Source organism: Pongo pygmaeus, chromosome 23 (assembly GCF_028885625.2).
Source record: "Pongo pygmaeus isolate AG05252 chromosome 23, NHGRI_mPonPyg2-v2.0_pri, whole genome shotgun sequence".
In the NCBI taxonomy this organism is placed as follows: Eukaryota; Metazoa; Chordata; class Mammalia; order Primates; family Hominidae; genus Pongo; species Pongo pygmaeus.
The window spans coordinates 57,329,975-57,354,113 of NC_085931.1; the positions used below are offsets into that span (position 1 = coordinate 57,329,975).

Here is a 24,139-nt window from a genome sequence, read left to right on the forward strand (position 1 = left end):
GATTTTCTGGGCCGGGGTCAGTGACTCACACCTGTAATCCCACCACTTTGGGAGGCCGAGGTGGGCGGATCCCTTGAGGTCAGGAGTGAGAGACCAGCCTGGCAAATATGGTGAAACCCTGTCTCTACTAACAATACAAAAATTAGCTGGGCTTGGTGGTGGGCGCCTGTAATCCCAGCTACTAGGGAGGCCGAGGCGGCAGAATAGCTTGAATCTTGGAGGTGAAGGTTGCAGTGAGCCGAGATCGCGCCCACTGCACTCCAGCCTGGGCGACAGAGCGAGACTCCATCTCAAAAAAATTAAATTAAAATTAAAATTAATATATTTTTGAGGTAAAATACTTCGATATCTTTCAGGGCCTGCCATCTGTCATGTCGGTATCCTATTGCTACGGAGAGTCCGCCCAGACAGTCTTAAGTCAGTTTTGACGTTAATGCTGGTCCGAATTCCAAAGGGAGGAGGGTCTAGTGAGGCGGGTCCCATCCGGCCTTTCCCATCAGAGCCCGGACTCGCGGTTCAGGTTCCCTCTAGGACGCCCTTGGCCGAGAGGAGGCCTCCAACGGCTGGCTGGGGGCTTAGAATTTTATTTTTGGTTTACAGCGCAGAAGAAGAGCAGTGAGGCCGGGGCGCGGGTGGGGAGGGCAAGGCGGCGGCTCCAAGAAAAGCCAGCCCCTCGCGGCCCGACAGAGTCTCGGCGCCCCGCGGGTCGGTGGAGCCTCAATGGTGAGCGCAGGCCGGAGCTAGGTGAACACGACCGCCAGAGAGGGGAGGGCCGGACGGAACGCGGGTGAGCGGCCGCAGCTTCCGGCCGGGCCACGAGCGCGGACCCTACGGCCGGGGCGGGATTTCCGGCAAGGCGCGGAAGCGGCGGTAGCGGCAGGTGGAGAAGTTGGGCGGCTCGCGGATGCAGGCGGTGCGGCACGTCGTGTGCGCCCTGTCCGGCGGCGTGGACAGCGCCGTGGCCGCGCTTCTGCTGAGGCGGAGAGGTGAGGCGGCCGAGGCCCCCGCCCGCCCCCGAGCGAATGTGTCCTCGAAAACCTGTCCCCGTCCCTCGTAGCGTTGGGCAGGTCTCCTCCCTCCCTGGGCCGCTGGTTGCGCGCGGGTCGGCAGGAGGACACCCCGTCCTCCGACTTTGGTTCGGAGGCTCCTCGCCCTCCACCTGCGTAGTCGGAGGTGTGCGCGGCTGCAGCTCCGACTACCTGGGAGCGGTTCCGCGCCTCCCCCCACAGTGAGAAGCCGGCGGGCCGGGGTGGGGTGAGGAGGGGAGGGTTTCTCACGGGTCTGCGGCGTCCACATTCACCTGTGAGACCGCGGAGACTGGTGAGGGGGGTTGGGATCGCCGGGCCGGAGGCCTGACCTCTGCACACGCTGTGGCCGCCTGGTGGGAGGTCCTTGTCCTCCCCACTCAGCAGACGGACAGCTGCCGCGCGGCGGGTCTGCTTGTTCAGTGTCTCCTGTGTTCTCCGCTCGCTGGAGGACAAAGTTTTCTCCAGGAGCATTTGCATTTCTTCCGGCATCTAAACGGAGCCCCACGGGTGCTTAGGATTCCTCGGGCCCAGCGCTGAAATGAGCACTTGTTTAACTTCACCTGTGTGGCTCCCCGCGGGAGGCCTCATTCACAGTCACGTTTGTGGAGCTCTGCTTTGCGCCATCTTTGGTTCCTGACTTTGGGCGAGTGAATTAAGCCGTCCCCTGTAAAATTCGGCTAACACCTGCTTCACGGGGTGACTGGAGGGATTAGATGACATAATACATATTGATGAGTGCGTGCCCAGCACATACGAGGTACGCAGAAAACAGTAGTGGCTATTAGTTTATATTGTTAATAACTATAGCTATTATGGTAGGTACAGTAAGTGTCAAGGAGAAGGGTAGGCGGACCATAAGCAGAAATAGTTGTGAGGAAGGGAGAGTGGAGGAAAGCATCCTAGAGATGGAGGTGTTCAGCTGAGTCGAAAGAAGAGTAGGATGTCACTAAGCAGAGACTTGGAGGTGGAGGCGGCCCTCCCGGCAGAGTCAGCAGTGCAGGCAGAATCACAGAGGCCCGCAAGTGTGGGCTGGTTCTGGCCAGATGGAGATGGAAGGAGAGGAGCACGTTTAGCCCTAATTATGGAAGATGCTATACCAGGGGCTTTAGACTATTAGGTAGACAACATTAGTCTGGTTGATCTGGGATGGGGGTGGTCTTTCGCGTGTGGTGGTGTAGTTTTGGCAAAGCTTTTCAAATTTCTGTTGTTTTGGGTACTATATGAAGCCTTCTTCAGCAGTCATTTGCCCTGTCTTTCATTACATTCAGCCTACCTAAAAGAACCAGCTTTCTCCTACAGGGTCGGCACCTGTGTAGTTTGCTAAGGTGGTGTAGAGCTAAAATTGGCCTTTCCAATATTTGGGTGAATATTTTGTTACAATCGAAAAGGTAGAAAATGGGTCATAAACTAGGTGGTACAGCTCTTACAAAATATCGAAAATTTTAATTATCTTTATATCTGATGCCTTAGAATCTAAGTCTTAGATGGTAACTAGAAATAACTTTTGAAGAGAGTTTCCTTTTTTGATAACTGAATGGTGCTTTGAAAAATTTTGTTGAGTTTCAACTATTCCTTCGTGTATTCCACACACATTGGCTAAGCCCCTCCTGCTAGGTATTGTGCTGATACATAGATGGGGACACAAAGATGAGAAAATACCACCTCGTTCATCTTGGGGACTCAGGCACCAAGATGAAAACCGGATCCCTGAAGCCACATGGCAAAGCAGGGACTGCCAGGCAGGCCAGGCACAGAGGCACAGGAGCACAGCGTGGAGGGAACTTCTCAGAGCTCAGAAATCACTGCCGTTTTGCCGAAGGTTGATTTATGTATTCTCTTTAATTGACCTTCCCGCCCCCAGGTTACCAGGTGACAGGGGTGTTTATGAAGAACTGGGACTCACTGGATGAACATGGGGTCTGTACTGCCGACAAAGACTGTGAAGACGCTTACAGAGTTTGCCAGATCTTAGACATCCCTTTCCATCAAGTGTCCTACGTAAAGGAGTATTGGAACGATGTGTTCAGGTGAGTGCAGATCACAGCACAAAGGAGGCTTCCTCACACTGTGGATCCTTGCAGTGAAAGGATCGCAGTAATCAGACAGACAGACACCTCTGCAGCCCAGCGCTCTCCCTCCATGGTGGTGCTGAAGACTGCAGGAGGCCTCAGCCACCCTCGGGGCTCTGTGTTAGAGGTGAGGCCTGGACCCCACAGCACACCCAGCTCTCTCACTCCTGTCATTTTGCCACTTGCCTGAAGTCTCTTTAATGCTTTCTTGGACCTTGAGCTGTTTCTGTTGCCCAGTTAGGATAGGGGAGCTAAGGCTGAGGGCTCCCCTGGAAGGTGAGCACCAATGCCTGTGTGCTGTGTGGGTCAGCGATTAGGGGATTTCTGAGAAAGAGGTGATACATGGCCTCTGCCTCTGAAAACAAGAAACAAACAAAAACTTTTCTAAAATCCAATATAATCCCAATAATTAAGTGTTGTGTGCTAGGCGTGTGCCACATCTAGGAACATTAAGATGTCTGCACTGTGACCTGGTTCTGTAGGAGTTTACAGTCTAGTTGGGAGGACATTATCTTCACAAGAGGTGAGAGTGATGCTGTCAATCACTGAACCCAGAGGAGGGAGAAATGTGCACTGTGGAGTAATCAAGAAGGCTTCATGGGGGAGGAGGGGTTGCAAACAAAGGAGTAGAGAAGGCACTCCAAATGGGGTAACGAGAGCAGCGTGAAGAGAAGAAATGCTGATTGTGTATTTCAGGACCGTTGTAAAGTCTGGCTGGACTTTTGTTCCTGCAGTGGAAGGAGCGGTAGGGCTCGTCCTCTGGTGAGCCCTGACTGTGATGAATGTCGGGCAGTTGTCGAAGGTGTCTGACACAGCAGGCCATGTGCGTGGGACAGGCTGCCCCTGCCTGAGTGGGCTTTAGTGGCAGAAAAGCCTTGGGTTGAGTCCTGACAGTAGCTTATTATATGATCTTGGGCAATTTACTTGACTTTGTTTTTTTAATTGAAAAAAATTCTTTTTTTTTTCCTGCCAACAAAGACCCAGAAGAGATACTTGACTTTTCTAAGCCTCAATTTTCTCATCTTTAAAATGAGGATAACACTGATACCTTACAGGGTTATGTAAGAATAAAGTGAGATTAGGTTCTAGTATGTATGCCTGGTATATTAGTAAGCAGTCAATAAACATAGCTGTTTTTCTTTTCTATTTTTTTTGGAAGGGAGCCTCGCTCTGTTGCCCAGGCTGGAGTGCAGTGGCACGATCTCGGCTCACTGCAACCTCTGCCTCCCAGGTTCAAGCGATTCTCATGCCTCAGTCTCCCAAGTAGCTGGGATTATAGGCATGCACCACCACGCCCAGATAATTTTTGTATTTTTGGTAGAGACAGGGTTTCACCATGTTGGCCAGGCTAGTCTCAAACTCCTGACCTCAGAAGATCCACTCGTCTCAGCCTCCCAAAGTGCTGGGATTACAGGCGTGAGTCACCACACCAGCCCGCTATTTTTATTTTCATTATTAAAAAGATGAGTCTGGGAAGCTAAGCTATGAGGACGCAAAGGCATAAAAATGATATAATGGACTCTGGGGTGAGGGATAAAAGACTACACATCGGGTACAATGTCCACTGCTTGGGTGACGGGTACACCAAAATCTCAGAAGTCACCACTGAAGAACTTATCCATGTGACCAAACACCACCTGTTCCCCAAAAACCATTGAAATAACAATAAAACGAAATTTAGAGAGATTAAGTAAATTGACTATGGTCACCTAAATAATCGACGGAAGAGCTTGAATATGAACCCTCTGTGACTCTATGCTATAACATATGGGTGTCGTATATATTAACAACATGGACAAAACTGATGGCTGAATTCTTCTGGGGAAAGTTATCTGTAGAATGCATGATAAATTAAAAACTTATCTGTAGAATGCATGATAAATACATTAAAAACTTCTGCAGTTTTCTCGGGGACATAAGAAAAAAAAAAGAGTGTGGCAGCCAAATATAGGATAGATCTGGGAGAAGACCAAAGGCAGAGAGTCTTAGGAAGTGCTGTTGCTGGAGATTTGGACTTCATGGGGAGGGAGTGTGGGAGTGGAAGGTGAGGGCTGGCTTGTTGGACCCAGAGGACAAGTCCACCGGGCAGTAGATCTGAGGTGCTTGTTAAACACAGACCTGGACTGAGGTCTGGGGGCGGCCCTGGAATTTGCTTTAATAAGCACTTCAGCTGTGCTGGTGATGGGGGGTTGTCAGGGTCTTTCTTTGAGAAAAGGTGTGATGAGTCTTAGGGACTGATGTGTGTGGGAGACCAGAGAGGAGTCAGCAGTAGTTTCAAGATCAAGGCTGGGTGGCTGGAGAAAGCCGGTTTAGGGGATTCCTCTGAGTACTGTAGAGTTTGAGGTGACAACAGGGAATGCAAGTGAGCTTACACTTCACCTGCTAGCACAGCTTTTTCAGAATGTACGAGTGGACGTGATTTTTGAAGTTTAGCTCAGCTGAGGCCAGATAGGAAGAGTGACTTGAATACTATGGCAAATTAGGAGCAGAGCTGGGATTAAAACCCAGAATTAGGAGCAGAGCTGGGATCAAAACCCAGAATTAGGAGCGCAGCTGGGATCAAAACCCAGAATTAGGAGCAGAGCTGGGATCAAAACCCAGAATTAGGAGCGCAGCTGGGATCAAAACCCAGAATTAGGAGCGGAGCTGGGATCAAAACCCAGAATTAGGAGCGCAGCTGGGATCAAAACCCAGAATTAGGAGCGGAGCTGGGATCAAAACCCAGAATTAGGAGCGGAGCTGGGATTAAAACCCAGAATTAGGAGCGGAGCTGGGATTAAAACTCAGCTTTCCAGGCCAGTGCTTGCTGCCGCCTTCTGGCACTGCTTGATAGGGACTGAGAGAAGGAGGTGGCCGGGTAGAGTCTTTTCCCATCTCTGGGGCTGCCCCCGAGCTCGCCCCAGGCTCCAGCCAGCCTGCCCCTCTGTCCTCACCTAGTACCAGCTGCCCATGGAGGCATTGGTCTTTCCGCCGAAGACTCACTTCTCTAGTAGGGCTCTCTAGCTCAGAAATTTCTTTTGCATTCTTTCATTCAAGACCCACTGGCCTTCAAGGATCAGAGTCCGGATATGTTTTAGCTGCTGAGTCTTTTAAATCTCTGTTTCCCTCCCAAAGCACATGAAAGGCTTCTCTTCTTTCCAGTGAGAGAAGAGGCTGGGCTACTCCATTGTTTTTGCTAATGCCAAAACACACGCCTTCCCATCTGCTGTTTAGGAAAGGGTTAACAGTATGTCTTTTCAGAAACTGATTTAAATGTTCAGCCTCTTCAACATTTATTGATGAACGTGATATAGAAAGTTTGTTGGGTCTAGGACATAGACACAGGTTGCACCTTAAGTAGTTTGTAGTTTAATGAGCTTCCTGATAACTTTCTAATAATTAAAGCAAAATGGAAAGAGTGTAATAATATCAAGTGTTGTTGCAAATGTGGAAAAACATGAGTTTTTATGAACTTCTAGGGGGAGCGAGAAGTAGGAAAACACTTTGGTGCCTGCTAAAGTGGAAGATATCCAAGGAACCTCTGACCCTGTGCAGATCCGTGATCTGTCTGCATAACACAACCCTCTTGATCAGCATTGGCTTTTTTAACCCTTGTTGATTAATAGAGAGTTTTAGGTTAAATGAAAAAAATCACTTATACCAAAAATACACCCATTTTTAAACTCCCAAAATAGGCATCATAACCCTCTTGAAGTGAATCCTCAAAGACTATGAAATTCTTGCTAAGTTTTGCTGGTATCATGGCATCTTTTTCCCACGTTCAGTCAGTCTGTTAGAGCAGAAGTTCACTGAATTAGGATAGCCTGATCCACTTTAAGCACCCAAGAGTTTGCTGGTTCTCAGAAGTGTGTGTTTGTCACGTGAGGAAAGTATTTTTGGTATATTTGCCCAGTGACCCAGAATCCCAGGCTGAGATTGCAGAATGGCTCATGGAGCCCTTGTGTAGGGAAGCCTCTGACTGTGTTTCTTCTCTCTTCTCATCACGGCAGTCATCCTCACAGAAGAAGGCTTCTGTGACAAAGGTGTGAAGGATTTTCCCCATACACCAAGCAGTGGACACCAACTGGGTGTCCTCTGATGCAGTTCTGATACCATCTACTTGGAGATAGTGCTGGATCCCAAAGGTTGGGGGTTCAGTCCCCAAGACAGACTCCCTCCACAACAGCAGTCGAAAGTATGGGCCTCTAGAACTTATGACCAACTGGCTTCCAGTTGGGATTCCCATAACTTCCTCTTTGGGTTCAATTATTAATAATTTGCTGGATTGGTTCACAGAACTCAGAAAAACACTTAACATTTACCAGTTTATTATAAAGGATGTTGCAAAGGATACAGATGAAGAGACGGGTCGGGTGAGGTATGGGGAAAGGGTCATGGAGTGTCCACACCCTCCCTGGGGACCACCCTCCAGGAGCCTTCACAAGTGTAGCTGTGCAGAAGCTCTCTGAACCCAGTACTCTTGGGTTTTTATGGAGGCTTCATGACATCGCCATTCCTTCCCCCAGGATATAGAGTGGGACTGTCTCTGGGGAGGTTCTTAAGACCCACAGTCAGAAAGGTAGACGCTTGTAATCCTAGCACTTTAGGAGGCTGAGGCAGGAGAATTGCTTGAGGCCTGGAGTTCAGTATCAGCCTGGGCAACATGGCAAGACCTCATCTCTACAAAAAGAGAAAAGGATGCAGTGGGCCAGGTGCGGTGGCTCACGCCTCTAATTCCAGCATTTTGGGAGGCTGAGGCGGGCACATCACTTGAGGCCAGGAGTTGGAGACCAGCCTGGCCAACATAGTGAAACCCTGTCTCTACTAAAAATACAAAAATTATCTGGGCATGGTGCTGCGCGCCTGTAATCACAGCTACTCGGAAGGCTGAGGTGGGAAAATCACTTAAACCTGGGAGGCGAAGGTTGTAGTGAGCCGAGATCATGCCACTGCACTCCAGCCTGGATGACACAGCAAGACTCCGTCTCAAAAGAAAAAAAAGCTGCAGTGAAAGGAGGGCAGGCGGTCAGAGGCCCGACCCTGAGGCCTACCGCACCCAGCATGACAGCAAAGGACTAACAGGGGCGAGGTCAGAGGCCCGTCCCTGAGGCCCACCGCACTCAGCATGACAACAAAAAAATAACAGGGACTATGGGAGTTACAAGCCAGGAACTGTGGATGAAAGCCAATACATAGCATAGCACCACAACTCTGCAGTGGAAGTCTAGAGGATTTCATTTCCACTGTCACTCAGGCATCTTCTCTTCCTCACCTAAGCCCTGCTGTGTTGGAGGAGTCCCAGAGGCAGGGGTTTAGTGAGACCCTCACGGCCACTCCCCACTCCTGACCCCGTAAGCCCTGTGAGCCTACACAGAGACGGTGGCTCCTGAGCCGTAGTGGCAAAGAGTAACACCTTGTCAGGTGGCCCATGCAGCAGGTTATAAACAAATGTTCGATGACTGAAGCTCTCCTGTTATGCAGAAAATTATAGCTTTGGTATGACAAGGAGAAATTCTACATTAAACAAGCAATTTAGTGAACTTTTTTTTTTTTTTGAGGACTGTTTCACACTTGGAACTGAAGTCATTTTCTTTTATTCTAGTGATTTTTTGAATGAGTATGAAAAAGGAAGGACTCCCAATCCTGACATAGTTTGCAACAAGCACATCAAATTCAGTTGCTTTTTTCATTATGCTGTGGATAATCTTGGTAAGTAATTTGGGTTTAAAACATTTTTTTTTTTTAAAAAGACAGGGTCTCGCTCTGTCACCCAGGCTGGATTACAGTGGTACGATCATGACTCACTGCAGCCTCGACCTCCTGGGCTCAAGAGATTGTCCCACCCCAGGCGCCTGAGTAGCTTGGACCACAGGTGTGCCACCATGGTGGCTAATTTTTTGTGGAGATGGTGTCACAACTATATTGTCCAGGCTGGTCTCAGATTCCTGGCCTTAAGCAGTCCTCCTGCCTCGGCCTTCCAAAGTGTTGAGATTACAAGCGTGAGCCCCTGTGCCTAAGCCTGTTTCTTCTTGTGGAACCTCCTGATACTGAATTGCTTGCTTAGACCACCTTTTGATGTCTGTGGCTATGCTTTATGAATTTTAGGTTCTTCTTCCTGTCCCCTGCCACTGGGGTCACCATAACGAGTTTCTGAAGTTCTGGCTTGGGCTTCTTGGTTTGCTCTGTCCCACTGCAGCTCACCGTGTTGTGTGTAGCTACGAGATACCATTGTAAGCCAGGGGCCCAGTAGTGTCGGCGCTTTCAGCAATGATGTAGACTAGGCTTGCAGATTCGATATATGAGCAACCTAAAGCTGAGTTGATGATGATGATGAAAGTTAGTTTGTGCAGTTAGGAATAAACAAACGCCTACAAAAACAAAAAATCAAAAAGAAAAATCTTAAATTTCAACACTGGGCTAACACCAAAAACATGAAACTTAATAGAGATAAATGCAAAGTTTGCTAACTAGGTTCAGTAATTCTCCTAGGACAAGATTGGAAAGACCTAGCTTGGTTGCCATTGAATGTGCGGAAAATCTGGGGGATTTAGGTGCCCCCAAGCTGACTGAGCCAGTAGTGTGATGTCTTTTGTCAAAGCCAGAACAGACGGAGCTCACTTTGATGATCATAGAATGTCTAGGAAGGGGTGATGCGTCCCCTGTGGTCTGTCCTGGTTAGACCGTATTAGTTATTCAGGAAAAGAGTGATAGACTGATAGAATGTGAATTGATTTTTATTTTCAGGGTATCCGGAAATATGTCCTCCCTGAACTGTTGAAATTACTTTGGGTCGTAGTGGCAGCGGTCAAGTGTGTGAGTTAGGATGACGCTCTTTCTGTGACACCAGCGGACAGAGTTAGGACTGGCAGGAGAAAGAGTTCCCTGGGGTGGAGGCGCAGGCAGCTGTTCAGGAAGGGAAGGCTTGCCTTTGGAGAGCACTAAGCTCTGTGTCACGAAAGCTTTTTAGGGAGCCCCTAGGTGGCTGGCTGCCAGGCACGCTGTGGAAGGAACTTCTGCAGTGAATGTTTCCACACCTGGAAGAAAGGCGTGAACCGTGCAGCACAGGATGAGAGGACATGACGCCCAGACTTCTGAACTCACCGCGCTTCTCAGAGGCATCCTGCGCTTTTTCTAGTATAAGTGCTGTTGTTTAAGGACATAGATGTAAAGTGGATTGTTTTCTCTATGAGAAACTCAGTCAAGATGAGATCATGTGTTTCTAAAGTGCCTTTTTCAGGTCGTTAATATGCAGCAGCTAATTCTTGCTGTGTCTTCTGTTTACATTGAGCTAGTGTGGTTGGTCCAGGATGGAATCCATTTTGCTGCACCTTTCATAAAAGTCTCTTGCAATACTAAATATCTGTAATTTTTTCTTTTTTTGAGATGGAGTCTCACTCTGTCTCCCAGGCTGGAGTGCAGTGGTGCGATCTCGGCTTACTGCAACCTCCACCTCCTGAGTTCAAGCAATTCTCCTGCCTCAGCCTCCGAAGTAGCTGGAATTACAGGTGCCCACCAACATGTCTAGCTAATTTTTGTACTTTTTTTGTAGAGACGGGGTTTCATCATGTTGGCCAGGCTGGTCTCAAACTCCTGACCTCAAGTGATCCACCCACATCGGCCCCTAAAATGCTGAGATGACAGGTGTGAGCCGCTGCGCCTGGCCCAAATATCTGGAATTTTTACACAATGAAAAGGTTCTAGACTCGTATGCACCTTGTTAGGCTCTTTGGCTTTGTGTAATATGAAAAGAAGAAACAGTGTGCTGGATGATTCTTCACTCTGATGAAAATAATACACATTTATTACAGAAAATTTAAAAGAGGAGAAACAACACCTATAATTTCACTCTCAGAATCAAAGGAATAGACCTGAGATTTTTCTTCAACTGTTTCTGTACAGTACAAACCGCGGAATCATTGTGTTACATCCTCGCCCTGCTGAACAGTGCCAGGCGTTTTCCCGTGTTAGTAAACATTCTCTGTAAGGACCCCCGTTGTTATGGCAGTGCATTGTCATTCACTTCACATTCTCCCAGTGTTGAACATTTTGGTTCATTTTTGTTTGTTTGTTTCTCCTGAGACAGCATCTTGCTCTGTTGCCCAGACTAGAGTGCTGTGGTGCAATCTCGGCTTCCTGCAGCCTCGACCTCCCAGGCTCAAGTGATCCTCCCACCTCAGCCTCCCAAGTGGCTGGGACTACAGGTGTGCCCCACCACGCCTGGCTAATTTTTGTATTTTTTGTAGAGGTGGGATTTCACCGTGTTGCCCAGGCTGGTCTTGAACTCCTGAGCACAAGCAATCATCTGCCCGCTTCGGCCTCCCAGAGTGCTAGGATTACAGGCATGAGCCACCGTGCCTGGCCTCCCTTGGTATTATCACAAACCCTGAAATGAATATTTTGTGTTTAAATCTTTCTGTGCATTCCAGACTGTTTCCTTAAGCCAGAAATTAACTTTGGAAAGGCTCTTAAAGGTGCAATAACAGTTTAAGTAGCAAGGTTGTATCAGCTTAAGAGTTCAAGGCTGCTTGTTTGATGGAATTGGATGTGTGCCTCTGTTCCCTAGGATCTCTATGTTTGGGTGCAGGGTGGATTGTGCAGCCCCTCAGCCTAAGACTTGGGGTCTATACTCTTCTTTTGTGCCTTGGTTTATGCTGATCAAGGCCTGCGAGTATGAGTCTAAAACCTGATCCTTGTGTTCTAAAAACCTCACAGGGGCAGATGCCATTGCCACAGGTCACTACGCAAGAACTTCACTGGAAGATGAAGAAGTCTTTGAGCAGAAGCACATTAAGAAGCCAGAAGGGCTTTTCAGAAATCGGTTTGAAGTTAGAAATGGTAAGTTAATGTGCCCAGGTCAGAGCTGAATTCTTGTGAACAGAGTGAAATCTTTTGAGGAATGACAGTGGGTTGTGCCTGAGGATCACTGCCACCCCTCCCTCTGTGCTCCAGTGTAGCTTGTATGGGATTCACATTTGAAAAGGTGCGGTTACCAAGAGGACATTTTCCCAGAGGGCCTGTGATTGGGTAGTAGCAGTGTCCCTGCCAGCCATGGTGAGGGCTGGTGGAAAATGACATGAGATACTGATAATCCAGCTCTCGACACTGTGTGTTGGTGATGTGAATGTTCCAAAAATATCTGGGTAAATATTTGACAGTGATAATTGGGGTGCTGTCAGTCTAGCCAAGGCCCTGTACTTAGCAACAAGTTCTCAAGGGCGTGCGGTTCAGGCAGACTTTTAATGTGCTGTGAGCACAGGATGTGCTGTGAGCATGGGATCTGCTGTGGATCGCATAGGCTCAGCAGTCAGGCTTTGTAGCCGTATTTACACATTCATTTATGCGTGTTAGGGAGCCAAGTTTCACCTTTCTAGAAAAAAGTCAATGGCAGACAGTGAGCTGGGAAGCTGCTGGCTTGTCCTGGTGTACATTTGTGTGTAGAAAAGAGGAATTCCCTGTATTAAGTGAAAAACCAAGTGGAGCTCAGAGCCGTGTTTCTGCAGGGAGTGTCCATCAGTGGGGGACCCCTGAAGGGCAGCATTGCTTCTCTGTCCAGAAGTTCAGATGTTGGAGGGAGCCTTGTCCCGCCATCTGGGGAATAGGGTTCTCTGGGGCTGGGGCAGGGCTTTACATACACACATTTCTTTTTTAATTATTATTTTTTTTTTTATTTTTTTGAGAGAGGATCTCACTCTGTCAACCAGGCTGGAGTACAGTGGCCCAATCTTGGCTCACTGCAGCCTCCACCTCCTGGGCTCAAGTGATCCTCCCACCTCAGCCCCACCAAGTAGCTGGGACCACAGGTGTGTGCCACTGTGCTCGGCTTTTTCATTTTTTCATAGAGATGAGGTCTCACTATGTTGTCCATGCTGGTCTTGAACTCCTGGGCTCAAGCGATCCTCCCACCTCTGCCTCTCAAAATGTTGGGATTACAGGTGTGAGCCACCAAGCCCGGCCTCACACGTTTCACATCGCTCCTCTTAGCAGTCCATGAGGTGTGTGCTCTCATCTCGTTTCACAGATGAGGAAACCGAGGCCCGGATAAAGCCATCTGACCTGGGTCCCTCGGGTGGCACAACTGGATTTCAGTGCACTTCCGCTCACTACCCAGCCCCTGCTGCTTCTGCTTCTGCTGGGTCAGGCCCCAGCTGAGTTCTTTCCTCAGCGTTGCTGAGCCCATCCTGAAGGCTGCAGTGATGGGGTGGGGCTGTGCTTGGTCAAGGGAGCCCTGAGTGTGCCAACAGTCGTCTGCCGCCCTCTGTTCCCTCCTCTCCTTCCTTCCTCATGCCAGAGGGTGATCAGGTAACTGTACTGACTTGAGCCCAGAGAAGAGCAGCCCACTCCCGTAAGACAGCCCCCCATTTCAGGAAGACATGGGTTTGAATGCAGAGTCCTGCCACTTGGGAACTCCAGGGTGGAATTCACCAAGTAATTGTGCATTTACGGGGCCTGAGGAGATGGAAGGTTAATTTCCATGTTGAATAGATGCGCCTGCTTATCTCCTAGAACAGTGTGTGCCCTGCAGAACCATCGACCTTTATTATAGGCCACGTGCCCTCGGAAACTTGTGACAGTGCTGATGGATGCGTTCTGTTGAGTGCGTGTGGCATGTGGGAGTTCTGATGGTGCCACGGTGTCTCGGCTTTCACTGGGTTTTGTAGGCACACTCAAGGTTCTCATTTCGTTCTTCTTCAGTTGCCCTGGCCCGGCCTGGGTCTCTGGGGACAGCACCTGCAGGGGCAGCGGACGGCCTGGGCTCAGGGTGGGTCAGCACCTGAGACAGGCGCTCCTAGGCCTGGCCTGTGACTGGGCCGATTTTCCCCCACACCGCGTGCTACCACCGGCCTGGCAGAGCCAGCATGGGAGCCGGCGTGTCAGCGAGGCTCCAGCACAGGCAGCCTCCTCCAAACGCTGTTCACTCCTTTCTGTGCTTGTCCTCCACGGTAGTTCAGTCAGGGTCGCCAGCTTGCTTTTTTGAAAATCATAGATTTTTAGTTTGTTTTAAAATGACTCAGAACTAGGAGAAAATGCAAATGGCTCCTAGTTTTCTGAGGCTTTTACACACATGCAGTGTTTGACTGCAGTTAGTTTGGGATTGAAAGTGGACTCTGAGGCCAGGTGCGGTGCCTAATGCCTGTAATCCCAGCACTTTGGGAAGCCAAGGCAGGCGGATCATGAGGTCAGGAGTTCCAGACCAGCCTGGCCAACATGGTAAAACCCCGTCTCTGCTACAAATACAAAAAAAAAATTAGCCGAGCATGGTAGCACGTGCCTGTAGTCCCAGCTACTCTGGAGGCTGAGACAGGAGAATCACTTGAACCCAGGAGGCGGAGATTGCCGTGAGCCAAGATGCGCCACTGCACTCCAGCCTGAGCGACAGAGCGAGACTCCATCTCAAGAAAAAAAAAAAAAAAAGTGGACTCTGCAAAGTGCTCTGCTTCCATGGCGACTGGTCGGCTGAACTTGGTCTCACTTGTCACTCAGTTCTGCTGTTTGTACCTGCCAAGTAAGGGAGTGGGACTCAGGAGGCTGGGCAGCCTCCAGCCCCGCCACCTCCACCTGCATCACTTTGGGCGAGTCATATGTAATGAACTGGGCCTGTTCCAGTTTCCCCTCTGTAACGTGGGGAGAATTCTCCCTCTCACGGCTAACGTGGGAATCAGCAGATGGAAAACACTAGCTACACAGAGTGTGTGCTGTACGCGTGGCTCTGCCAAGCCAGGAAGGGTACGTGTGCTGTCTGACCATTATGGCATGTGGTGTGCTCTGAGTGTAACTCGAAAGGAGAAGTTTATGAGAAAGATTGAAAGAAGCCAGAAAACTGACGTTTGTCTTAGTTTTTTGCCATTGATCATTGAACTTGAAAGTGGAGAGCTGGACAGTTCTAAGCCAGGTTTACTCACACCTCTGCTCCGTTGCCTTAAAGCCAGAAATGGTTCTTTACAATCACATAGGGAATGTCGGAGGAACTGCAGGGGCACCTAACAGATGTCAGCTGAGACTCTAAACAAAAACGTTTTTACTAAGAAAGCTAATATGTTCAACAGGTAGGGCGCTCCTGGAGGCGTGTGCTGGCCGCCGGGCAGTGAACCTGGACAGTGTAGAGTCCTTGAACCCACTGTGGCACAAATACATCCTGTGGTTGTTGGAAGAAGGCACAGCTGACACTATATCAGTGGAATTTTCTGCCAGCGGCTAGCTTACTCCATTTTCCAAGATTTGGCTGAATTTATTTTAGGTGTTTTTTTTTTTTTTTTTCTTATCACTTGAGAACATTTTTTCATGCGATGTTTCATCTTTGAAAATACTATAATCTGAAGTATGAGCTGGAATAATTTCTTTGTCATATAAAATCCTTGTTTTTTTTTTTTTTTTTTTTGGAGGTGCGAATTTTTCTTACATTAACCCCAGTGGCGGTCTTTTCCCTAGTAGTTGCTATTGAGTGTTGATCTCTGCCTCTGACAGGCTAGGGGTAGTCTGTCTAAGTGAACAGAAGGACATTGTTGAAAGTGAAGTATCATTATTTTTATTCCTGCAACATCTTTTGTTCTTTATTCTTGGCAGCGGTAAAACTCCTCCAGGCAGCTGACAGCTTTAAAGACCAGACCTTCTTTCTCAGCCAGGTTTCCCAGGATGCCCTGAGGAGAACCATCTTCCCTCTGGGGGGATTAACGAAAGAGTTCGTAAAGAAAATCGCTGCTGAGAATAGACTTCATCATGTGCTTCAGAAGAAAGAGGTACGAGTGAGCAGTTTCCTTTGATTAGTGCCTGTTTCCCTTTCCTGACTGCATGGCGCGGAGCAGCTGGGCCTGTGGGTCCGGCACCACTTCCCCTTCTCCAGGACCTAACATCAAAGGTGGACCGTGGAGCAATAGATGGAGGAGTTTGCTCAGGCGCATGGTACAGGGCTCTGCTGACATCCGGGAGCAGCTATACGAGACTCCTTGCTTTTTTCCTCTCCTTTGCCCCTATGTGGTAGGCAGCTTTCCCCACAGCCTTAGCAGCTGGTAGGGTGCTCTTGGGATCGCCTGCCTGCCAGGTGAGTGCCAGGCAGTGTGATGCAGCCCCGAGACCCCTGGAGGGGCAGGTGCTGTGCCGCCATCTGCACACTGACGTGCCCTGTCACCCGCTTGCCCGGCACAGACTCGTTCGGTGCCATCTGTTCTGGGCGCCGTGCTGCTGGGCCGCGAGGAAGTGGTGACATGCACACAGTTCCATCTTCGCCTCCGTGGAGCCCACCCACGAGTGGGGGACGCAGACAGGAGGCCAATCAGTGTAAACCTAGAAAATGTCTACGGAGGGAGGTGTAGGACCCTGGGTGGGAAGCACCAGTGGGGTCTGAGAGTAGGGAATGGAGATGCCAAAAACGGCCTCAAAAGAAGTCACATGGAACCTGAGACCTGAAGGAGGAGAGGATCCGGTGTCCCAGAGAGGGCTGGGAAAGTCCAGATGAGGGAATGGCAGTGCAAAGGCCTTGAGGTGAGGAGAAGCCAGGGAGCCGCTGTGGGGGTGCCTGCCTGTGGCCCCAGCTCCTCAGGAGGATCGAGCGCGCCCAGGAGTTTGAGGACAGCCTGGGCAACACAGCAAAACTCGTCTCAAAAAGAGAGAACCCGGAGTGTTGGCGGAACTAGGATGAAGCCCGTGGGAGGGCCTTGGGGATGGAGGGCGAGGGCGCTGTGGGATGAGCCTCGCCTCTTCAGGGGCCAGTGCGGTGGGAGCTGTCGCTCCTTCGTGTCTCTTCCTGGTAATGGAAACGGCCATACCTTTCATCAGAGCCATCTTCCCTGAAGAGCACGCCCACCGCCCGTCCTCCTCTCCTCTTGTCTTCCGTTTCCAGCGTCGCTCTGTGGTGGGAGCTGCAGGGATGGAAGGGCAGTCTTGAGAGACACAAACCAGAGTAAACGATGCAGCCCCTAATGGGGCCACGGTGGAGAGTGCACGCCGCCCAGTCTCCCCAGCTAGGGTAGATGTGCTTGAGGAAGGTGCCTCTCTCCTCTGACTCCCCTGGAGCCCTCCCCTAAGGCCTTAGCTTCAGGCCTGGCTTTCCTGCTACCTGCCCCTTCTCTGGTCCCTGTCTCTCCCCCACTCCTCACAGGACAGTGGCCTGAAGGACCTGACCGGGTCCTGCTTTCTTCCCTGGGGCAGCTGGTGTGAGGTTCTGCCGCGCAGGGTCAGACCCTGCGGGCTGAGACAATGAGGCGTTCTCTAAGGTTCTGGCATTGTGTGTGCCGGCTGTGACTGGCGGCCGAGGGTGCCGGTGGGCAGCCGGGCCCCTACCCTGGAAGCAAAGTGTGGGGTGAGGCCGGGAGGCCCCAGGGCCTGCTCAGGATGTCTGGGTACAGTGTGGGCCACCCCCACTTCTGCTCCTCTCACGGCTGCCGCCTTCTTATTTCAGAGCATGGGCATGTGTTTCATCGGGAAGAGGAATTTTGAACATTTCCTTCTTCAGGTGAGTGCTGCTCTTTGACACAAAGAGATGGGGCTGCGTGTCTGCCCTGGATCTCCATCAGTAATGAAACATTTGTTTTCCAGTATTTGCAGCCTCGACCTGGTCACTTTATTTCCATAGAAGACAATAAGGTTCTGGGAACACATAAAGGTGAGGTGCAGACTCTGCCACTTGTCATCTGAAATGCCTAGAGCTGTGGGGTTTCAGCTCTGGGAGACTAGACCAGAGTTCCCGTCGTCCCTTCCACTTGGCTGGCGAATTGTAGAAGGCTCTGTGGGGTGGCCGGGGGCAGGCAGGCATGGCCTAGGGTGGAACAGTTGCCTTGATGATGGCTGTGTGCATTTCAAGATGTGGCCTCGGCTGAAATGCTGGAGTTCATGAAAAGCGCACCTCTGACTTGGAAGGACCATACTCTGTGAGTTACGTATCAAGTCCCTGTAAAAACAATGATTTCCTTCCTATGTAAGGAAAATGGTAAACCACACAAAACTCCACTCTGATTCAGGGAGTCAGGTGGACGTCCTGGCATGGTTTGAATGATTAAGGACCACATGCAGTGATGGGATCAGGCGTCCGCGCTGGCCGGAGTGCGGCTCACTCATGTGCTGACCCTTACTGCGGTGAGGCCTGTGTGAGCCTGTGCTGTGCCTGGTGTCGGGGGACCGGCTCCGAGTTAGTCACAGTGTGCAGTCCTGCTGTGGGGACAGAGTGCAGTCACTGTTGGGTTAGTACAGTGGCGGTAAATCCCATGAGATTCTCTTTGCCTGTGTGCACCACTGCAGGGGAGGGAGGCAGTGAGTTTGCCATCTGCTCTGTGACATTGTGAGGGTGCACAGAGCAGCTGGGGGTAGCTCTGATGCACTTACTGCATTAGATGGACACTGTTAAGACGTGCAGCTATGTCATGGGCTCAGCAAGAAGGGCCCCTGGCGTCACACAGGGCACCCAGCCACATACAGCTGGAACCTGCACCTTCTGGGGTACAAGGTGCCTTCTTTGTGGCCATTGCATCCTATGTCCAGCCCAGGCCTGGACAATGATGAGATGTGCTCAGGTGCTTGGTCAGGGCTGGCTTTGGTGGTTGCAGAATCATATCTTCCTAGTGAGTTACACCATTGCTGCGCCTGCTCTGGGCTGCCCTCCCAGCATCTGCCTTCATGAGAGGTGTGACATGTGGGCTGTAACTTGTTGCGCAGCCTCATGGAGAAACTGTCTTTCTGTAGGTTGGTTCCTGTATACCTTGGGCCAGAGAGCAAACATAGGTGGCCTGAGAGAGCCCTGGTACGTGGTGGAGAAGGACAGCGTCAAGGGTGACGTGTTTGTGGTGAGTGGGTCAGCCTCTGAGACAGCACTGGGGCTGGTTCTGGCAGGGCCAGCAGTGCTTCTGGACCAGGGCTTGAGAAGGCCTCCAGCAGCCGTGGCTTCCTGGAGGCTGTGACTAACTCTGTTCCTGTCCTTGGTCCCCTGCCTTTCCTGGGACTGGCCATGGTGGCAGGAGAGTTTTAAGGTATTCATTAGGCTCAGTTGTGTGCTGGTCTCTTAATCATCACTGAACCCCGATATACAGATACAGTTTCTCCAATTTTACGAAAGAGGACAGCGACACCCAGAGCTTGGGTGGCTCATCTGGTGGAGAGGGCGTGGCCTCAGTGCCAAGGATGGTGCCCACCATGGTAGGATCCAGTGAGTTGTTGTCAGGCAGGTGCAGATGGCCAAGCCAGGATCAAACCAAGCCACTTCCACCACAGTGGGGCCCTTAGCGCTGTGACCCTGGCCTCAAAGCAGGGCCGCTCGGCGGCGGCAAGGTCACCCCACCTTCAGGGGACCTTGCCGGTGTCTGGAGGCATTTTTGGTTGTCACAGCTTGGGTCGAAAAGCAAGGACATGGGTGCTGCTGCATCTGTGGGTCAGGCCGGGGACGCTGCTGGCCGTGTTCAGCACAGCCTCTTCCCTGAATGACCCAGCCTCCACCTTGGTGCGCAGAGCTGAGAAGGCCCACTCTCAGCACCCTGGCTGCCGGCTCGTGTTCCGGCACGAATGCTGGGGCGCCTTCTCTTAGACGCAGGCGGGGGCCAGCAGGCCCCACCCGCTGATTCCAGTACATCTCCTTACTAGGAAGACCTGGGGGGTGAAAAGCCTGGCTGCGAATAAATTAAATGATCTAGATTTCAGTTGATCTAGTTTTCAGTTTGCTGTGAGAAGACCAGAAGGGTTAACCAACGGCCTCGTGTCCCTGGACGGGTCTTGGTGCCTGCTTAGAACCCAAAGCCCTTAACTTCATGCTCCTCGTCCTGTATCAGGGGCAGGGCTTGGCACAATCCCAGGAGGTGCCAGGTCTCAATGGCCCGAGGCCATGGGTGGGTGACAGGGAGCAGGGGCCTCAGAACCAACGTAGGGTGTCTGGGGCCCCCCCAGACCAGGGCCAGTCCTGAGGCGCACCTGCGGGAAGCCAGCACCTACCAGTCCCTCCTTTCTCCTCAGCCATTTGGGGTGTGGAGGAATTCCTGGGGTGGCCTTGAGAGAGAGAGAAGCCCGTGGTGTGGCTGGCCTGTGTCCCTGCGAATAGAAAAACCAGTCCTCGAGGGTGGCCGTGCTGGCGCCCCACAGGTGGTTGCAGGTGGAGGGCCTGAGTCAGACTTGAACCTGCAGCAATCACTGTCATGGGCTCGGATCTCACCCCTGCCTCTTCCCTACTCTGACGTGGTCCTTCCTTCCTGGGCCTTCGTCTCCTCATCTGTCAAATGGGGATTCAGAGGCCCGGCGGGTGATGAGATGAATTTCTGTGGGTAGAACACTTCGAGCAGTGCTGGCACCGTTACCTGTGTGTATGCTGGTAGGACAGTTGTTCCCAGGGACCACACTGAGGCCGGCCTTGGGGTGAGGTGCCCCTTGGCGTCCCCACCTTCGCATTCCATTCTGCAGGCCCCCCGGACAGACCACCCAGCGCTGTACAGGGACCTGCTGAGGACCAGCCGCGTGCACTGGATCGCGGAGGAGCCTCCCGCAGTACTGGTCCGGGACAAGATGATGGAGTGCCACTTCCGATTCCGCCACCAGATGGCACTAGGTGACTGACGGGAGGGCTCCTGAGGACGGGCCCCTTGAAGCTGAGCTTCCTGAGGCCATATTTGGGCCAGGGTTGGGAGACCCTGGGGTAGGAAAGTCCCATTGTGGAGATTATTTGGAGATTACCTAAAATATTTAGAACTCCCGTGTCCTGTGCCTGCCCTGAGCGAGACCTGGGGGTGCTGGGAGCAGATGCAGGCAGGCCCCAGTGTGTTGGGCTGAAGCAAGTGTGTACACTGCCCCGCAGTGTCCTGCTGCGCCCAGGGCCCAGGCTGGTGCCCTGCCCTTCCCCTCTAAGCGGGGGTTCTTGACCCCGTGGGCTGGTGCTCCTTTCTCCCTGGGGGCACAAGGCCTGAGGTCGACCAGGCAAGGCCTGTGCCCCCTCCAAGGGCCCCTCTCTTCTACCCAGTGCCCTGTGTGCTGACCCTCAATCAAGATGGCACCGTGTGGGTGACAGCTGTGCAGGCTGTGCGTGCCCTTGCCACAGGACAGGTGCGTGGGGTGTGGGGGTGAGCACAGGGAGGACTGTACTGCTCTGCACCCTGCCAGGGCATCTGGGTTACAGAGGAAGGGGCTGAGGCCCAGGAATAGGGTGTGCTCGGGTCACACAGCTGGTGAGGGCAGCGTGCCACCAGCCCTGCCCTGGGGGCTTCTGCCACAGTGACAACTGTGAGAGGATTTCCACTCTGGTGTCACCAACCAGCCAGTTCCGGCTCAGCTGCTGCCCGGGCCCCAGAAGTGAGGACAGAAAATGGAAGGGGCATGAGGACTGTGCTCAAAGAGGCAGAGGGTCAGGGCCTCTGTGGGCCGAGTGTGCGGGAGCTCCGAGGGTGGGCACCTGGTGTGTGCAGGTCTGAGGGCTCTCCAGGGGCAAGTGGTGGAAGGGAACCTGGGGTGAGGGGAGCGGAAGCATCCTCTGGCTGCCACCATGTTCCCTCCTGTCACAGCTCCACATTCCCAAGGGCTGCAGAGACCTGCCAGTCCCTGGAGTCCCAGGAGAGGCCCCTGTGACTGTCCCACTCAGGGAGAGGTACCCTGAAGACCCTCCCTAGTGAAGCCGCTGGGTGCCTCAGGCCTCTCCTCTCCTGTTCAGCAGCAGCAGCAGCAAAACCCTGCTACCCTGGGAGCTCAGCGCCTGGCGCTCCGAGCACAGGCCAGGCCAGGCCCCCATAGGGGGCCACTCTGCCCCTATCTGCCCTGGGCTGGCTCCCTGTGGCACCCCTGATGCCAGGGTTTCTCTCCCCCACAGTTTGCTGTGTTCTACAAGGGGGACGAGTGCCTGGGCAGCGGGAAGATCCTGCGGCTGGGGCCGTCTGCCTACACACTCCAGAAGGGCCAGTGCAGAGCTGAGGTGGCCACTGAGAGCCCCACTGACAGCCCAGAAGATGGTCCAGGCCTGAGTCCCTTGCTCTGACAGAGATGGAGCTGCTAGAAGGAACCTGGAGAGCAGGACCCAGGGCTGGGTGGCTGGTGAGCAGTCCAGGTGCCCAACGGCCAACTTGCTGCTGCCCAAAGCAGAGGAACCGGGCTGGCCGAGGGTCTGAAAAGCCTGCGGGGGCCCGGCGACCCCCAGGAAGAGCCTCACCTCCAGGCTGGGGCTTGGGCTGCTGGAGCATCTGCTGGCTGGTGGGGTGGCCCGAGTTCCCCTTCACCGCCCCCAGGGAGAGTTTCCCACCTCAGAGCACGCAGAGGGGACCTGCAGAGGGGGCTGCCAGGACAGCGTGGAATAAACATTATTTCAAGGACACGGAGTCTGACCACTGCCTCCACTGGGGCCCAGGGGGCTCCACATCACTGACCCCCTGGTTTGGAAAGGCAGGTGGACTGCAGATGCAGCCACGGCAACCTGCGTGTCTCTCCCTGAGGTCCCAGCTGCTCCACCCTGAGGGCTGGGGTCCCTGGTCCTGGACTACAGAGTACGTGCCCGGGACACTGACCTGTGTCCTCGGCTCCCTTCCTCTTGCTGGGCTGGAGCCTTAGCGTGTTGTTGGTGCCTTGAGACAGGTTCCTGCGGGGACCAGAGGTGCATTCCGCTTCTCTGGGTGAGAAGGTTCCTGAGGCAGCCAGGTAGTGCACAGAGGGCCTTGCCCAGATGCCCTGAGTTCTTGCTGGTGCGTCAGGGTGGGGGCTGCCATGGGGCCCACTGTCCATCCTGACCCCTCCTCCCATCTCCCCACTGGGTGTCCCCTGACCTGGGGCACCCTTCCTTCTAGCCTAGGCCCCCCACGCAGCAGGAAGTGTCCTGAGGGTGAGGAGTGGGCCAGAACCCTGCAGGCCAGGTGAGGAAACGGGGCCTAGGTGGAGCCGTGGCCCTTGCTGGGCTGGGGCGGGGAAGTGTGGGGTGTGGGGTCAGTGCTGCCCTGGCCAGGGGCAAGCCCTAGCTCTACCAGGCAGGCAGAGCACTGGCCGGTGGGACCAGACAGGCCTCTGGGGATCCTCGGCCCAGCTGGGCATGGAGGCCGAGCTAAAGCGCCGCCTTTGTTCTGCCGGCTCAGCCCAGCACGGAGCCTCCCTGGGATCAGGGGTTCCCTGATTTATGGCTGTGGTCGGGCCTCCAGCCTGGGAACTGAGAGTGAGAGAGCCCCTGCGGTGCCTACTGCTCTGCCCTAGGTGAACCCTTCCAGGTCACAGAAACATGAGTAGGTGGGAGGTGGGGCAGCCAGGCAGAAGGTGGTGTGGGCACCAGGCCAGCAGCGGTAAGGCTGCCCCTCTCCAACCTCCAGCGGGCTCCACTGTCCCAGCCTCAGGGCCTGTGCGTCGGCCAGTGGAGGAAGCAGGGACACAAACCTGCCTCTGCCCCCTTGAGCCCCTAGGCTCCATGGTGACAGCTTCCTGACTGGCAGGGCTCCTCTCTCTAGCAGGCACAATTGCCTGCCCTGCCCCCCCACAAGGCCACTGGCCAACTCTGGAGGGCTTTGGAGCGATGTCTCAGAGATTCAGCAGAAACTGTTGGCCAGTAGGCCAAGTCTCCGGGCTGGTCATCTGGCCTCTTTCCTACCCTCCCCAGCACCCAAGGCCGGCACACTCCAGAGGCTGTGCCCCTCAGATGACTTTTTGAAGACCTGGGGGCCCCCAGGAGCACAGGCAGCTAGGTAGCCCCTTCTGCCTGCACGGGTACCCCCAGTGGCCTGGCCTTAGCCACTTGTCACACCTATCCATAAAGACGATGGGGGAACATCTTCCAGGCCAAGAGCTGGCTGCTTGTACACCTACACCTACTCCCTGCTTGTGATACAAATGAAAGCAAAACCCTCGCTCTCCTCTCCCCCTACGTTGTTCTAGGATAATCTCAGTGATAGATACACGGGTCCTAGGACAGTGCCCCCTCACCTCACACCTGGGAGGCTCCTTCCCGAGGCCCTGAGCTGGTTTCAAACAAACACCCTGAGCCTGCCTTCTCCCCAGTCTCTGGCTCCCATGTTGCCCTGTGCCGGAGCTTTACCTGGGCCCAAGCCCCTTCCTTCTTGGGGAGGTTTCTTTTTTCTTTTCAAGAGACAGGGTCTTGCTCTGTTACCCAGGCTGGAGCGCAGTGGTGTGATCACAGCTTACTGC

At 52.8% G+C, this 24,139-nt stretch overlaps 1 protein-coding gene across 6 annotated transcripts; it reads left to right on the plus strand.

The window, feature by feature from the left end:
- Positions 1–513: 513 nt before the first annotated feature.
- On the plus strand, positions 514–22,334 carry TRMU (tRNA mitochondrial 2-thiouridylase). Of its 6 annotated transcripts, XM_054469463.2 has the most exons (11): positions 514–986; positions 2,890–3,055; positions 8,679–8,785; positions 11,789–11,911; positions 15,638–15,810; positions 17,469–17,522; positions 17,606–17,672; positions 18,746–18,846; positions 20,444–20,588; positions 20,997–21,079; positions 21,837–22,334. In XM_054469463.2, exons 1-11 carry the CDS (start codon positions 905–907, stop codon positions 21,999–22,001), a joined length of 1,266 nt encoding a protein of 421 aa, XP_054325438.2. In that variant the 5' UTR covers positions 514–904; the 3' UTR covers positions 22,002–22,334. The 6 variants fall into 6 exon arrangements, with proteins under 6 accessions (XP_054325438.2, XP_054325439.2, XP_054325440.2 ...); XM_054469464.2 differs by lacking the exon at positions 20,997–21,079; XM_054469466.2 differs by lacking the exon at positions 514–986 and having other exon boundaries at positions 2,918–3,055; positions 15,697–15,810.
- Positions 22,335–24,139: the final 1,805 nt, after the last annotated feature.

Excerpts from the sequence above, each read along its gene's own strand:
- TRMU (XM_054469463.2), top strand. The coding sequence starts at position 905 with ATGCAGGCGGTGCGGCACGTCGTGTGCGCCCTGTCCGGCGGCGTGGAC. Across the intron at positions 3,056-8,678 it reads TATTGGAACGATGTGTTCAG|TGATTTTTTGAATGAGTATG; the intron begins GTGAGTGCAGAT and ends CTTTTATTCTAG. Across the intron at positions 8,786-11,788 it reads TTATGCTGTGGATAATCTTG|GGGCAGATGCCATTGCCACA; the intron begins GTAAGTAATTTG and ends AAAACCTCACAG.